This window comes from Callionymus lyra, chromosome 1 (genome assembly GCF_982586985.1).
Source record: "Callionymus lyra chromosome 1, fCalLyr1.hap1.1, whole genome shotgun sequence".
Classification (NCBI taxonomy): Eukaryota; Metazoa; Chordata; class Actinopteri; order Syngnathiformes; family Callionymidae; genus Callionymus; species Callionymus lyra.
Window position 1 is genome coordinate 53,377,568 of NC_141818.1, and position 15,539 is coordinate 53,393,106.

General features: G+C 42.8%; 1 protein-coding gene across 1 annotated transcript; it reads right to left on the minus strand.

The window, feature by feature from the left end:
• Positions 1-4,541: 4,541 nt before the first annotated feature.
• Positions 4,542-10,506, minus strand: LOC148090132 (G-rich sequence factor 1-like). Its single transcript, XM_087812739.1, has 10 exons — positions 10,125-10,506; positions 7,216-7,348; positions 7,000-7,155; positions 6,815-6,937; positions 6,534-6,672; positions 6,376-6,479; positions 6,247-6,317; positions 6,024-6,159; positions 5,910-5,968; positions 4,542-4,600 (listed from the first exon to the last, which is right to left on the minus strand). The coding sequence occupies exons 1-9, from the start codon at positions 10,311-10,313 to the stop codon at positions 5,913-5,915; spliced, it is 1,107 nt and encodes a 368-aa protein (XP_087668865.1). The 5' UTR covers positions 10,314-10,506; the 3' UTR covers positions 4,542-4,600; positions 5,910-5,912.
• Between the last annotated feature and the right edge of the window lie 5,033 nt (positions 10,507-15,539).

Sequence of the window (15,539 nt, forward strand, 5' to 3'; positions counted from 1 at the left end):
CTGCAGGCCTTCCAACCGCCGCCCCACTGGGAACCGGGTCAAAATCGTCTTCACCTGTTGTCCTGTGCGGGTTTTGTTTTGCTACGCCTGGCCTCATTCGGCCGCTCGGATGCCCTATTCTTTGCCACGGTAGATGTTGGCCTGGTGAGCCGGTCTTCCCTCAGAGGTCTCTCATTGGGTGGGATCAGCCATTATCCAGGCCTAGCAGGCAGCGGGTGGATCTGCTCCTAGCAAATTAGGGGCACATTTCACCCGTGGTGTGGCGGGTTCAATGGCTCTTTCGTGGGGTGTTGTCTTGGGAGCCTCTTGGGCATCCACCTCAGCTTTAGCTAGAGCCTATCTCCTCGACATGCAGCAGGATCAGTAGCTCATACTGTTTTTGAGCGATTCCATTCCCCCGAGGCCCGTGGCCCCAATGGATTTGGATCCCTTTCGGTGTGTCTTGCTTCATTCTTTGATCTACGATTTAAGGTGTGATTTGCAAATAAAAAGATGTTTTAAATAACTGGTGTCGTATCTCTAATTCTGATCCAAGCTTGCCTCGAACCAGTGAATCAGTCTGGAGTGGAATGTTGATTGTGAATGTGTAGTCAAATGTTTAAGCTTTTAGATGAAGCGAGTAATTTATACTTTATAATTTGATTATCTTTTAGCATTGATTTAAGTATGGCGTATACATATAGTGTATAATAATTTTAATCTAACAGAATTGTACACGTTTCTTATCTCAACAAGAAGAGCATGCCCACATGGCTACATCCTCTTTCCCAACACATATCTTTCACAGTTTGGAACTATTGACACACGGAGGTCTCCGTCAATGATATCAGAGACACACACCAAGGTTCACACAAAGTTGAGGCACAGATGCTTAGAGCCTTCAACTTTTGAACCCTGCTTTTTGGGAATAACAAGTTTGTTAAAAGATAAAATACAAGGATAGATAGATAGATAGATAGCGACGTTCGCATATGCAGCGTGTGACGTCATCACGTAGGAAGTGTGGGGACAGAAAATGTACCTACACTGGTGCTGTGTCTCAAATCACATACTTCTCTTAGTATACTAGAAGTTAGTATGCGTCAGGATAGTGTACATACTAACTAGTAACTAATTCTCCACAGATAGTATGTCTCAAATCAAACTCTGCTGCTACGCACTAACCGGAATTGACGTGACAGCTTCTTCTTCTACTACTATTTAACGATGGTTGCAACCAACTGTTTGAACGCTATCGCCACCTGCTGGCAGCACGTTTTGCAAGTTTGGAAAAAGAAATAAAGAAAAAATATGAGAATCGAAATATTTACGAGATATTTAAGCTGGTATCAGCACCGAAGATGTGTCATCCTCCTACTGTTGGCTGAAAATACACCTGCAAGTATATGAACGTAACTTCCGTTTACAACGTCACTAAAATGGCGGCCGTTTAGGGTGGTTAGTGTCCATCGAACCTTTTCTAGTTTTGTGGGCGTTTTAGTGACAATTTAGTGTGCATGGCGTACTAAATTTCTCATACTAAGAATTGAGACGCATTAACGCACTAAAATTACTGAGTACGCAAGTATGCGATTTGAGACACAGCACGGGATACTGTAGGCTAGTGATGGCGAGATTAAAATTCCAATTCTCAGTTTGAGCCCTACCACTACCACTACTCCTAGCACTACCACTTCGCCACCCGGTAGGCCCTTCGCGTCACCCTTCAGATTTGGGCACGGCCTACCCTACGTTAAGTCATCAATCGTTGCCGCTGACGTCAGCAGAAGCGACTCAGAACCTGCTGCAACAACAACACTGGCTTTGCTCCTGGCGTTATATCGTTATATATCGTCTTTCTACAACAAGTCGCCGACCTATCCGGAGAAGAAGATATCATCGAAACATCCAAGTGCTGTTAGACAATTTCACGGTAAGTTTTTGCTTGAAAATAAGTTTTATACGCGCTAACGCTACCAGCGATTTATGTGTTTCTTTGTTTTGTTTTTAAAGTATGCAAACAGTATTGAAGTAAATTTGGAGCTTATTGTGGTTATTTTGTTCGATGTATTTTGAGGTTTATTAACTTTTTACGACCACAATTGTAAGCGGAATGCTAAACGTGCTAGCAATGGTCAATACAAGCAATCTATTTTAACGTGTTTCTTTGTTGTTGTTTCCTAAAAAATGCAAACGTTAGTGAACTAAAGTTTGGAGCTTATTGTGATTGTGTTAATCGATGTATTTTTAGGTTTATGCACTTTTTACGACCACAATTGTAAGCGGAATGCTAAACGTGCTAGCAATGGTCGATACAAGCGATCTATTCACATGTTTCTTTGTTGTTCAGTGTGTGAATTTTCCTCCTCAGACTGGTTCTCTCTCAGTGAACTGCAGAAACAACTTCAACTTGAACTTACTACTGTTATGGTTCAACGTGGAGACTGAGCTACAGCAGGATTTTTGCCTGTTATGTTTTTTGTTGTTTGTTTTATTAAAATGTTTATAATTGAACATTTGTATTTGTATTTATTGTACCTGTATGATTGTAAATGTGTATTTAGGAATGACAACACTAGAACTTGTAAAAACAAATCTTGTATTTGACCAAATAATCTGACTCATTTAACATGCAGAACCAAAATAAAGTGCAACAACCAAACAACAATAGTGCATAAACAAAATAATGCTTAAACAAACACTCAAAAAAAGAAAGTCCATCTACATTTTGTCTTTATTTTCCTAAGACAGATCTTTTTGTTGCTCTTCATGCCTCCTTTGCTGCCTCCTCCAAGTACCGTTAGGGTGTTGCAGGCATTGAAGCTGGGAGACCGGTGACAGAATCCAGACGTGCACCTGAGGCGAGTGGTGGGTGTCGGAGCTCCCGAAGTGCTGGACCCGGTTCGGGGCATTCTGCATCATCCTGGAGAACTGAGAACTGAATTAAACATCGTTTTTTATATGCAAGAAATAATACTGTAGCGAGCTTCAGTGAGCGTCAGGCACAGAGAACAAGGGTGTCTTTTCCACACTGCCACAGACAGGTGCCTTTTATTTAACAGAGCCCGTACAGGCTTCAGTAACATGTAAAACATGGTGAGGTTGAGGACCCATAATGCACCAGTCGCTACAATACTTTTCACAGTAAATACACAAACAATAGCATCTTAACTGTTACTCTTAAAAGTGTATTAGCATGAAATGTTGTTAAACAATGCTTAATTAGCGTCGAATTAAACATCGTTTTTTATATGCAATAAATAATACTTTTCACATGAAATACACAAACAACTAACATCATCACTGTTAAAAGTTAACAACTTAAAAGTTTATTAGCATGAAATATCGTCTAAATAATGCATACTCAAGAGTTTATGAACAAACAATTGCTAACGTTAGCATCTTCACCGTGTGTTTATATTTTATCAACATGGACTATCAGCAAAAACAATGCTTTCACATGAATTTTATGAAGAAACACTAAAGCAAGAATACTCACATTTATGTACTGTGTTGCTCACAATTCTTACGTCTCCGTCAGCACTCGGTTGCGAAGTGTGCCTCCGACATCACTACCTCTAGTAGGGAGACCTGGCACTACCTTGGACACTATCCCTACGCCGAAAGTAGAATTGGGAATCCACTACACCTCGCGGGCACGTGCAAACGTAGTGGTAGGGCGTAGTGGTAGTGGTCCAACTGAGAATTGTAATCGAGCCTAATGAAGCACTGAAGCCTCCCAGCCCAGTAGTTCATCTTTGGAGCAAAGCCTCGCGAGGCTTCATTTGCACGACCATGCCATCATGTGGACAATTGGGAGCGTTGCATATTTTGTGCGCAAATGATTGTGATAATAAAAAATTGTGCTTGACTAACTTGTTTTCTGAAATACTTATTTTTATTTTTTTTTAAAAGCAACAGTGCATGGCTTCAGTCTGTTTTTTTTTATTATTTCACCAGCTTTGGAAGTTCCCGAGCGATAACCGAACCGGTCACGTGACGGGCCGGTTCGCGAGGTGTCCTCGAATGTCATCACTACGTCTCCACCTACGTCTCCACCACACGCTTCATGAAAATTTCCTGGATTACTCGACACACGCTTCGACACAGTCGGACACATCACTACTGTAGGCTGCCCCGATCCTGTACTGACAAATACAACTCCTCGCCCTCGTGACCTTTGAACCCTCCACACCTTTTAACAAAGTCTTCAAATAAACCTATGGTTGTGGGTGTTGACATTTTTAATGTATTTAACAGAAGACAAACTCAATTAAAACTAATCAAGAGTCATGTGATCGTTGAATCAAGTGAGACAATAAAAGCTTTTATCACGTCGATCTTGGTTGTTTTTTTTACATTCCAAAAACGTTTTGACATTTTAACAATAATTTAGACACAAAAACCTCCGACTCAACTGTTTATTGCTGGATTAAATACTTCTTAATATTAAATTCTTAACTAGTTATTATTTGTTTTTTAAAGCTACAATTAAAAATATATATTTTTGACAAATACATTTAAACAAACATTTGAATGTAATAAATGAAATAAACCAGATGTTTGTTTTGCAGGAACATTTATTTGTTGACACGTCGTTACTCAATACATGAAGTTCTGTCTGTTGGAGAAAAAAACATTGTTTACCATGAGATGAAAAAAAACATGTTTCAAACTATTAATGTATTTAAATAGTTATTGTAGATCAATGATGAAACAAATCTAACATTTTTACTTAGTTTCAAGATAAACATTCATAGCCACACACACACACACACACGCTCCAATGCCAGTGAAGAGATATAATCTCTCCACCTGGTCCTGGGTCGACCCCGAGGTCTCCTCCCAGCTGGACGCTCCTGGAACACCTCCAAAGAGACGCCCAGGGGGCATCCTCAAGAGATGAACCACCTCATTTGACTCCTTTCCACACGGAGAAGCAGCGGCTCTACTCCGAGTCTCTCCCGAGTGACAGAACTTCTCACCCCATCTCTAAGGGTGACGCCCGCCACCCGTCGAAGGAAACTCATTTCAGCCACTTGTATCCGAGATCTCGTTCTCTCCCTCATGACCCAAAGCTCATGACGGTAGGTGAGGGTTGGGACAAAGATTGATCGGTAACTAGAGAGCTTTGTCTTCTGGCTCAGCTCTCTCTTATGCACAACAGTGCGGTAGAGCGAATGCAATACCGCCCCTGCTGCACCAATTCACCGACCAATCTCCAATTCCCGAACACAATCATGCGAGAACAAGACCCCAAGATACTTCAACTTCTTCACTTGAGGCAAGGGCTCAACCCAGAGAGAACAATCCATCTTTCTCCTGCTGAGAACCATGGCCTCAGATTTAGAGGTACTGATCCTCATCCCAGCCGCTTCACATTCAGATGCAAACCGATCCAGCGAGAGCTGAAGGTCGCAGCGTGATGAAGCCATGAGAACCAGATCATCTGCACAAAGCAGCGATCGGATCTTCAGGTCACCAAACCGCAAACCTTCCCCGCCAGAGCTGCGCCTCGAAATCCTGTCCATGAAAACCAGAAACAGGAGACAAAGCACATCCCTGACGGAGACCAACTCTCACCGGGAATACATCCGATCTGCATCCAAGGATCCGCACACAACTCCCGCTGCGGGAATACAGTGATTGGAGGGCCTCAGTAGAGCCTCTCACTCCATACTCCCGAAGCACATATATGTATATATGTGTATATATTAATAAACTATCAAATGAAAATGTAAAACATTTACAATTTTGTTTGAGGAACAATGCAGAATATTAGTTAAAATAGACAAAAAAATGTGATTAAGATGAAATAAAATAAAGAGATTTATTTAGAAGATTAAGTGAAAGGATTTAAATCAATGATTCAATGAAAATAAATCAACTGAAGCTAAACAAAAAAAAGCAGGTGAAATCAAAGTTCTGACCGTTTATCTTCCGTCTGTGTCGTCTGCAGATTTGAGGAACAGCTCTATGTATCTGTTTCCTGAAATAAATCATGTCATTCAAAGGATCCACGTCAGATAAGAGTGGAGTCTCACCGAGGTGTTGTCGGTCTCGTCTCATGGCCTCCACAGCCTCCTGGTGGCTGCTGAACCACACATCGGCTTCTCCACTCGGACGTCCGTCTCCTCTGCACTCGATCAGGATCCGGGACAGGACCAGAGGCTGGAAGAACTGAGGGAAGGTGACTGTGAGTCATGTGAGCAGGTTCTTCAGGTTCTTCAGGTTCTTCAGGTTCTTCAGGTTCTTCAGGTTCCTCACCTTCACGATGTCGTTTCCGGACACGTGGAAGGGAAGTCCTCTCATGCGGATGAACTGCTGCGACAGAGGTCCTGAAGGAACAAGAGACCAGTTCAACATGGAAGGTTCTAGAAGATTGGATGTCCTCACCGCTCCTGAAGCTCCTCTGAGGGAGCTTCTCTCTGGACGAGGACTTCGAGGTCCGCGTGCTGGACAGCAGCTCCTCAACGTTGCTGGGAAACACGTTGATGTATCTAAAGAAGCAGGAAAGTTAATCTTCCGTCAGACACACAAGGCTTCATCTCCACCTGCTGCCGATGTAGTATTTGTCCCTCTTCAGTGCTTCGTTGGCTTCTTCCTGCGTGGAGAACCGGACGAAACCTGTCCCAGAACAAAGACCCCTACTGTTCAGGACTATCGAGATGCCGTCCTGGTTTATCTGCAGACCTGGAGGACATGTTTGGTCAGTGGATGAAGAGTTATGAAACCTATTGAAGCCTCACGACTTTAGGAGACTTTATCCACTCATGTAATATTGAGTAATATAATAAGAGAGAAGAAGATTTTTAGAAGAACACAAGAGAGTCACCTTTGAAGAATAACTTGACTTCGTCCTCCGTGCAGGAGCGAGGAAGCCCTTGGACTCGGACCACTCGGGTGTCAGCACAACTTTGCATAAGCTCTTCGGCTTCCTGGTTGGTCAGCTCGTACACTGAACGAGACATCACGAAACATTAGGACCACAAACATGAATCAGTTAGAGGGTTGGACTACCTTCCAAGTATCGATCGTCCAGATAGTTCTTGTGTTTCTCCAGAGCTCTCCTCAGGTCGTTTACCTGCTCCAGCTCCACGAAGGCTCGACCCGACGGCCGGCCGTCAGCATTTCGCATCAGGTGGATCCCAGACTCCCCGTCACTGACGTTGCAGTCTACATGGAGTGTCATGGGTTTAATGGTTGCTGTTCACGACCAGACGTCAAGACTCTCACCAGAGAAGAACTGGAGCAGGTCTGCAGACGTGCACGACCACGGGATACCTTTGACCTGCACCACGAACACGACCTTCTTCTCCGGCTCGTCCTCATTGACCTGCAACGGCTGGAATGTTTTTTCTTCGAGCACCTGCAGGAGGAACATCCTGGGTTTGTATTCAATGATACACGTTTTAGTTAGAGTACGACTTGACAAGTATTTAAGTACACAAATAATATTATAAAAATATTGATTGAATATCATTTGAAATGTTTTGTAAATGATTTTTGCTTAATAATAGAATTTAGGGTTTTATTTTTTATATATATATATATATATATAAAAAACATGTGCTAAGATTGTGTACAATTAAATCAAGCATTTCTTAAACAGACACTTTGATCAATCAGTGTCACGTTCTGTAAAGTTGTCAATTTGTACTTCTATGTCTCGTTGTTGTTTACGTCTCCGTCTGTCTGTGAACTGTGCGGCGCAGCTTGTTAGGCTCGGTTGCTATGGCGACGCGTCTTGCCGGCTCAGTGTATACACGGAAGTAATACTAACTTCTGATCTAGTCAAACACTAGTGATCCAGTCACTCGTCTCTTTCAACCTCCTTTGTTAAAGCAACATATTGTAAGAACTTTTCATCTCGTCTCAGTTGTTTTCTTATAAGATCGTGAACTTGAGGAGCTTAAAGAGGTTCAGGATGGCCAAGGAGGAGTACAAGAGGAAAACTGGAGGAGCAACTGGCGCAGGGCAACACAAGGGATGTGTGAAAAGGCCTGAAGAACATCTCAGGTCATGGCCAGAGTGGAGCCAGAGCCACAGCAGGGGGAGACCAAAGATGGGCCACTGAACTTAACCAGTATTTCAACCGGTTTGATCAGGGCCCCCCTCCATCTCTGCCCCCCACTCTTCACAAAGCTGCTTCTCCTCTGCTTCAGCCCCCTCCCCCCCAACTGTTCTCACCTCCAAGCCACCTCTCTCCCCCCCAACATGCCCTACTGCCTCAGCTGCCCAACCCCCCACAGCCACCTCTCTCTGTTACATCTGAAAAGGTGAGGAGAGAATTAAGGCGACTGAAGATCAGGAAAGCTGCTGGACCAGATGGACTCAGCCCCAGACTGCTCAGGGACTGTGCTGATCAACTTTGTAAGTGGGTCACACACATCTTCAACCTGAGCCTCAAACTGGAGAAGGTCCCGGTCCAGTGGAAGACCTCCTGTGTGGTTCCGGTTCCCAAGGCGGTGCACGCGAAGGAGTCAAGCCACTTCAGACCAGTCGCCCTGACCTCCCATCTGATGAAGACCTTGGAGAGGCTGGTACTACTTGATTTCTCAAGTGCTTTCAACACCATCCAGCCGGCGCTGCTAAGGAAGAAGATGGAGGACGCAGGAGTTGGGACACAGCTGGCAGCATGGACGATGGACTACCTCACCAACAGGCCGCAGTATGTGAGGCTGCAGGACTGCTGGTCTGAGGTGACCATCTGCAGCACCGGGGTGCCTCAAGGGACAGTGCTGTCACCTTTCCTTTTTTCCCCTCTACACGGCGGACTTTACCTATGACTCCAGCAGCTGTCACCTCCAGAAGTTTTCTGACGACTCGGCCATTGTGGGCTGCGTGTCTGGGGGGGGGGGGCGAGCTTGAGTACAGGTCAGTCATCAAGGACTTTGTTGACTGGTGTGAGAGCAACTACCTTTGCTTAAACACTGGTAAGACAAGGGAGATGGTGATTGACTTCAGGAAAAAGTCCCCACCACATCAACCGGTGAGCATCCAGGGCTCGGACATTGAGCTGGTGGACAGCTTCAAATACCTGGGTGTTCACCTCAACAATAAACTGAACTGGTCCACACATATCAACGCCGTGTATAAGAAGGGCCGAAGTCGCCTCCACCTCCTGGGGAGACTGAGGTCCTTCGGAGTGTGCAGACCACTATTAAGGACCTTCTATGACTCCGTGGTAGCCTCTGCTATCCACTACGCTGTGGTCTGCTGGGGAGCAGGCAGCACGGACCGGGACAGGAAGAGATTGAACAGGCTGGTCACGAGGGCCGGCTCTGTCCTGGGCCGCTTGCTGGACTCGTGGAGGAGGTGGGAGAGAGGAGGACACTCTCCAGACTATCCTCCATCAGGGACAACACTCTTCACCCACTGCACCTGACCGTGGAGGAGCAGCTCCTTCAGTGGCTCAGGCCCCCCAGTGTAGGACGGAGTGTTATAGAAGGTCCTTCATCCCAACTGGTGTCAGGATATTTAACTCTACTTTAAATATCCTGATGCTAATCCGTAGTGTGTTTTTATTCTCGTGTGTTTTATTTTATTTTTTGTTTTTATTTTATCTTATTATTATTGTTATTATTTTTTTTAATTTTATTTTCTTAATAGTGTTACATTTCCAATATTGTAAATAATTTGTATATCTTTAAGATCTTTTTTTTTTTATTATCTCTTTTATTCTTTCTCTTTTCCTTGCACTTTATTTCTTTTTCAACTGTGCTGTTGTAAAAGTGTTTATCATCTCTGGGGATAAATAAACATTTTCTATTCTATTCCAAACAAACCTGTCCGTCTTCACTGTAAGCTACCATACCATCTGTACAATCTAATAATTTGATAAACTCCATACACAAATATTGTCTTAAATTAAATATAAAAGTATTATTTGTGTATTTTACGCATTCAACCATTTCATTATTGAAAGATTTGTTCATATTTAGAATGAATTGATTGTATAATTTTAAATTCAATCTTTCAATACTCTGACGACACAGACGTACTTATTTGTGGTAAAGATAGACACATAATTAATACTTGTAATTAAACAGACATATGATTTATTCTCAAACAGAGAATAAATATTAAATCATAATTTAAAACATTTTAAAACAGATTCAAAGAGTTTCCTGTGAGATGCTAACCGTGGTGCAGAACCGGTCTTGACTTGTGAAGATGGACCAGGGCCGGAGGTTCCGAACAGATCCCGGGCGACTGGACGAGGGCCATGAAGGTCGTTGCAGGAACACGCACAAGGTTCTGGTTCTGGTCGCTGTCAAAGGTCCAAAACACCGACGCAGCAACAACGACATTGACTTCCCGGCTACAGACATGTTAGCATGTAGCTTCACAACAACCACGCGAGCTTTGACTTGTAACTTATAAACGAACCAACACTTGGTTCCGGAACCAGTGACGAGTTAAATCCATTCAAATAAAGAAGAAAATAAAGAAGAACGTGAGAGCATGAGTACGTGCGTCTCACGTGCGTCAGTCAAGGGCAGAGTCTGTACAGATCCTACAGTATCGCGTCTGCGCATGTGCGCTGACGTCGCAAACTTGATGACGTCACTACGGTTCTCTCTGAGAGACAAAGGTCGTTCAACCAACAGTATCGCTGCTGCGCATGCGCGGGATTTGCTCGAAAGCGTTTTGAAACTCTTTACCGTGAGAGTCAAAGTAATCCAACAATGATTCAAAACATATTTACGTGCTGTAATGAAATAAACACGCGACCGAGATCCTACCTTTGTTTACTTCATTAGTGTTTTATTCACATCGCTATTATTAAACGGATCATAGATCAATGTTTGGACAGAGAATCATTTAATCTAAATATAGACTTTGACTAACTGTGCGATAAAAACAAGTTATTTATTAAAAATAATTGATCCAATAATTAGCTTCATTAGTACTCAGTTATTTCTAAAGTAGCAACAATACTCACTAAAATATATACTTTAAAGGTCAAGATAAAACTGAGAACAATACAGAAAATCAAGGAAAAGCCTGAACAAACAGAAACGTCTTAAGATGTTTCTTAAAGGAGTCAGTAGATCCATCAAGTGCAAAGAGAGAGAAGATCGTTCCAAAGCTTAGGAGCAACAGTCTGGAAGGATTTCTCTCCTCTGGTCCTGAACCGTGTGCGAGGAACCATCAGTAGTTTCTGCTCCACAGACCTCAGAGCCAGAGCTGGGGTGTAAGTCTGGATCAGATCACTGATGGAAGGTCTGACCATGAATAGATCTGAAAGTAAGAACCAGAATTTTTAAGTTGATCCTGAAAGAAACTGGCAGCCAGTGAAGAGTTTGAAGGATCGGAGAAATGTGAGTTCTTCTACTAGAGCGGCTCAGAATTCTGGCTGCAGAGTTTTGTATGAACTGCAGGTGAGACACATCCTTCTGGTTAAGACATTAAAACAAACCGTTACTGTAGTCATATGTATTCACAAATAAACAAGCGTGGAATATCCGTGTAGGTGTCCATCATGGATGATGACAGTCATCCTCTGAGCACTGTCATCAGTGAGCAGAGAAGCAGAATGAGTGCACGAATGCTCCTACCCAGGTGCAACACTAATAGACTCAGGGACTCATTCATTCCTCGGGCTATTAAATTGTACAATTCTGAGTTCGGGGGCAGGAGTGGAGTGAGAGTATCTGGATGTTCTGTTCTATGTTAGTCTTTGTATCCTTTGTCTTTGTTGTTTTTCTTTGACCTATGTTCTTTGTCTTTATCTTTAGACTTAGATTGTGTCATCTTGTTCTTTTTCTCTTTATGTTCTTCCTCTTATTTTATTTTTATTTATTATTTTGTATTGTTTAGGGAAAATTGCTGGCTGTTGGAAAAAACAATTTCCCGAAGGAGACCTCCTGAGGGATCAATAAAGTTTTACCTTACCTTACCTTACCTTATTTACACAGGTGTTTAGCCGTAGCTTCGGACCAAGAACAACACACACGTCACTCCCGATGTATCCATGCGCCGTGCGCTATAGAAAACAGTCCCTTAACACCACATCTCCCTTCCTTTGAGTCTGTTGAGACATAGTGTTACCATAACCAAATAAACATTTTCTTCAGAACAAATGAATAGAAATGTGTGCAAACAATATTTCAAGCATGTTTCCTTTAACATTTAACTAGGGTTTTCTCTCCCAAACAATTATTTACACAAACTCCTTAAATCTTTCTGGAGGTTTTATTTCCACTTCTTCTCAACACTTTAGGACTCTCCGGTTTGACAGGAGAAGAATCTTATTCCGTGGCTTCCGTTTGTTCACATTTTCTTTCTCAGTCTCGAGCCTTCAGTTGGTTGTTCAGGTGTTTAAACAGTTTGTCAATTTTGAAAGGTTCAAAATTTCAATATACTGGGAAAAATAATCAACCACCACTAAATCGTTTTTTCCCTCAAAGTGACAAATGTCAGCCGCGATTCTCTCCCACGGACGACTTGGTAGCGGTGTACAGATAACAGGCTCTTTCTTTTGAGATGGTTTCATCTCCTGACATTCTCTACACACACTGATTAGGTCCTGAATGTTTTTACTCAGACCCGGCCACCAAACACTACATTTCTCATGACACTTCACTATGCCTTGGTGGCCATCGTGAATGCGCTGTAGTATTTCCGACCTCATGTTTTGTGGAATTACTATTCTGTCGTTGTAAAGTAATGAACTTTGTGAGTAAGGTGATCACGATGTGAGAAATAAGGTTTCACACATACCGGTACATCAGCATAATACCTCGGCCATCCATCTGTAATGAACTTTTGGATCAACTTCAACTCTGGGTCTAGTTGAGTCTGCTTTCTAATCAGTTCCAGCTTTACAGGGGAAACTGGCCAACTTCCTTGAACTCCTTCCTCGTACGCCTCCATCTCACTGGTCAGTTCTGATACTTCTTGTTAAACTTCTACCAGTGGATGTCGAGAGAGTGTATCTGCCACGACTAACTGTTTCTGGTACAAACTCTGCCACAGGATTGTATCTCATCATGCGGATCAGCAGTCTCTGGCACCTCATAGGCACACTCTTTGCTGTTAATAAGTGGTACAAGTGGTTTGTGGTCAGTCTGAAGTCTGAAAGAATCTACAATCCCCATGTCCATGTTACATCAGTCTTTAACAAGTCATTCTTGGCTCGGATGTATAAAGATATTTATTTACATTTATATATTTATAATATAACATGTATCCTCCGTTCTCTCACTGGGCTGCTGTACACACTGGTGAAAACGTGCTCGTTCATGTATGACGTTAACTTTTGGCACAAAATAATTGTCCAGTTTGCCCAGCAGGGTTTCATAGTCATCTTCATCTCCTTCTTGCCCAAAGACAAACGTTTTTAAACACTTGCTCGGACTCTTTTCCAAGCGAATAGAGCAGCTACACACCTGCACTTCTCCCTCCTCCTTCTTTAACTTTTTTGCCACGCAGTAGCGCTGGTCTACATTCTGGCCAAAGTTGCGGGCGAGAAAAGTCCAAACTCCAAAGCGTGGAGTTTTATTTACACACGTCTTTAGCCGTAGCTTCGGACCAAGAACAACACAAAACACACATCACTCCCGATGTATCCATGCGCTATAGAAAACATAGTCCCTTAACACCATAGTTACAATAGTCCAGGTGAGAAGACACAAATGCATGGATTACAAGCTCCAGATCATGTTGTGAAAACATTTTCCTAAGTTTAGAGATTTTTCACAGTTGAAGGAAACAGTTTCTGGTCAGTTTTCTGCAGTGTTGAACTACATACATGTCTGTCAAATACAACACTAGGTTTCTCAGGCTCAGTTTGACAGACTGACCTAAGTCACCCAAGTACTGACTCAACCCTGGAACCTTATCATCAGGAGCAATAAGCAGAGTTTCAGTTTTATCCACATTTAGCTGCAAAGTGTTTTCACTCATTGTTTGATTTCTAGCAAACAATTGATTAAGCTGTTCAGCCTCTGGGGCTCAGTTGGATGAAAAGATTAGTAAAGCTGGATGTCATCAGCAAAAATGTGATAAGAAACATCATGAAATCTCTGAATGATTTTACCGAGGGGAATCAAGTACAGCAAAAGCAATAAAGGACCCAGAACAGAACCATGAGGGACTCCGCACAACAGATCCGTAGATTCAGAGCTCATTTGATTGGCAGATACACTAAAACTGCGCCCAGAAAGGTATGGCGAGAACCTCTGTAACACAGACCCAGACAGTCCCACTTCTTCCCTCAGTCTTCTCAGCAGGATCTGGTGATCAACTGTGTCAAAGGCTGAGGACAGATCCAAGAGAACAAGAACAGTGTATTGACCCGAGTCAGCCGACATCATGATGTCACTGGACACTTTCAGTAAGGCTGTCTCCGTAGAGTGATGTTTACGGAAGCCAGACTAAAACTTCTCATGAATGTCGCTCTGATACAGGAACAAAGACAGCTGCTCAGACACCACCTTCTCCAAGATCTTGGACAAGAAAGGGAGCTTAGAAATAGGCCTGAAATTTCTGAGGTCAGTCGGGTCCAAGCCTGGCTTTTTGAGCAAAGGCTACACAATCGCATATTTAAATGCATTGGGAAAAACCCCTGTGGAAAGGGAGAGGTTCACCATATTGGTAACCCAGGGGCAAATTACATCAAATGTTTCGATAGAAAGCCTACAAGGAAGGACGTTATCTAAGCAAGAGCAGGGTTTCATCTTGTTCACTAGTGCCGAAAAATCACCCAGAGATACAGCAGTGAAGGAAGACCAAGAGGAGGAGAGTGGCTCAGAGACAGACACCAAACAAAGGGGGAGAGATTTTCTCTTTGATCAATTTAATTCTGTCAATGAAAAATCTCAACAATGCATTGCTGTCAGCTTCACAGAAGACAGGCGTGATTTTAGGAGCAGGAGACACGAGAGAATTAATCGTGTCAAACAACATTTTGGGGTTTTTCTTATTTGCTGCTACCAGTTTTCAGATCTAATCAGATACAGCAGTTTCCACCATCTCATTGTATGAAGACATAAGATCCCTGAGGTGAATTCTGAGCACCTCAAGTTAAGTGGACAACAAAGTGTCTTCAGACTCGGGAGATCTTCATTTGTCCGAGGACACCATTTTTTTCAGAATTTTCAAGTTCGATTTAACAGGTGCCACTTGATCCAGTATTTCAACACAATGAGTAATGAAACAGTGAATCAAAATGTCCACGTTTAGGCAGTTATCAAAGAAAAGAGGGTCAATCATAGCAGAAAAACTGTCGGCAGTATCGGCTGAGATGACACGCCTCTGAGACCTAACTTTCAAAGGCTTAGGTTCAGGGATGAAGTCCAGGTTAAACAAGACAATATAATGATCACTCAAATGGACATCATGTACATTAGAAATGTCCAGGCAAGAGTAAAAACTAAGTCTAAAGTGTTTTTTGATGAGTGGGTTCAGAAACATGTTGCTCAAAATTAAAGGATTCTGTTAAAGTTAAAAGTTCTTGAGAAAAGACTTGACATCATCAACATAAGTCTCCAGGAATAAGGACAGATTCCATTTGAATAATGGAAGATAAGAAGTCACTAAAGTCTTTCAAG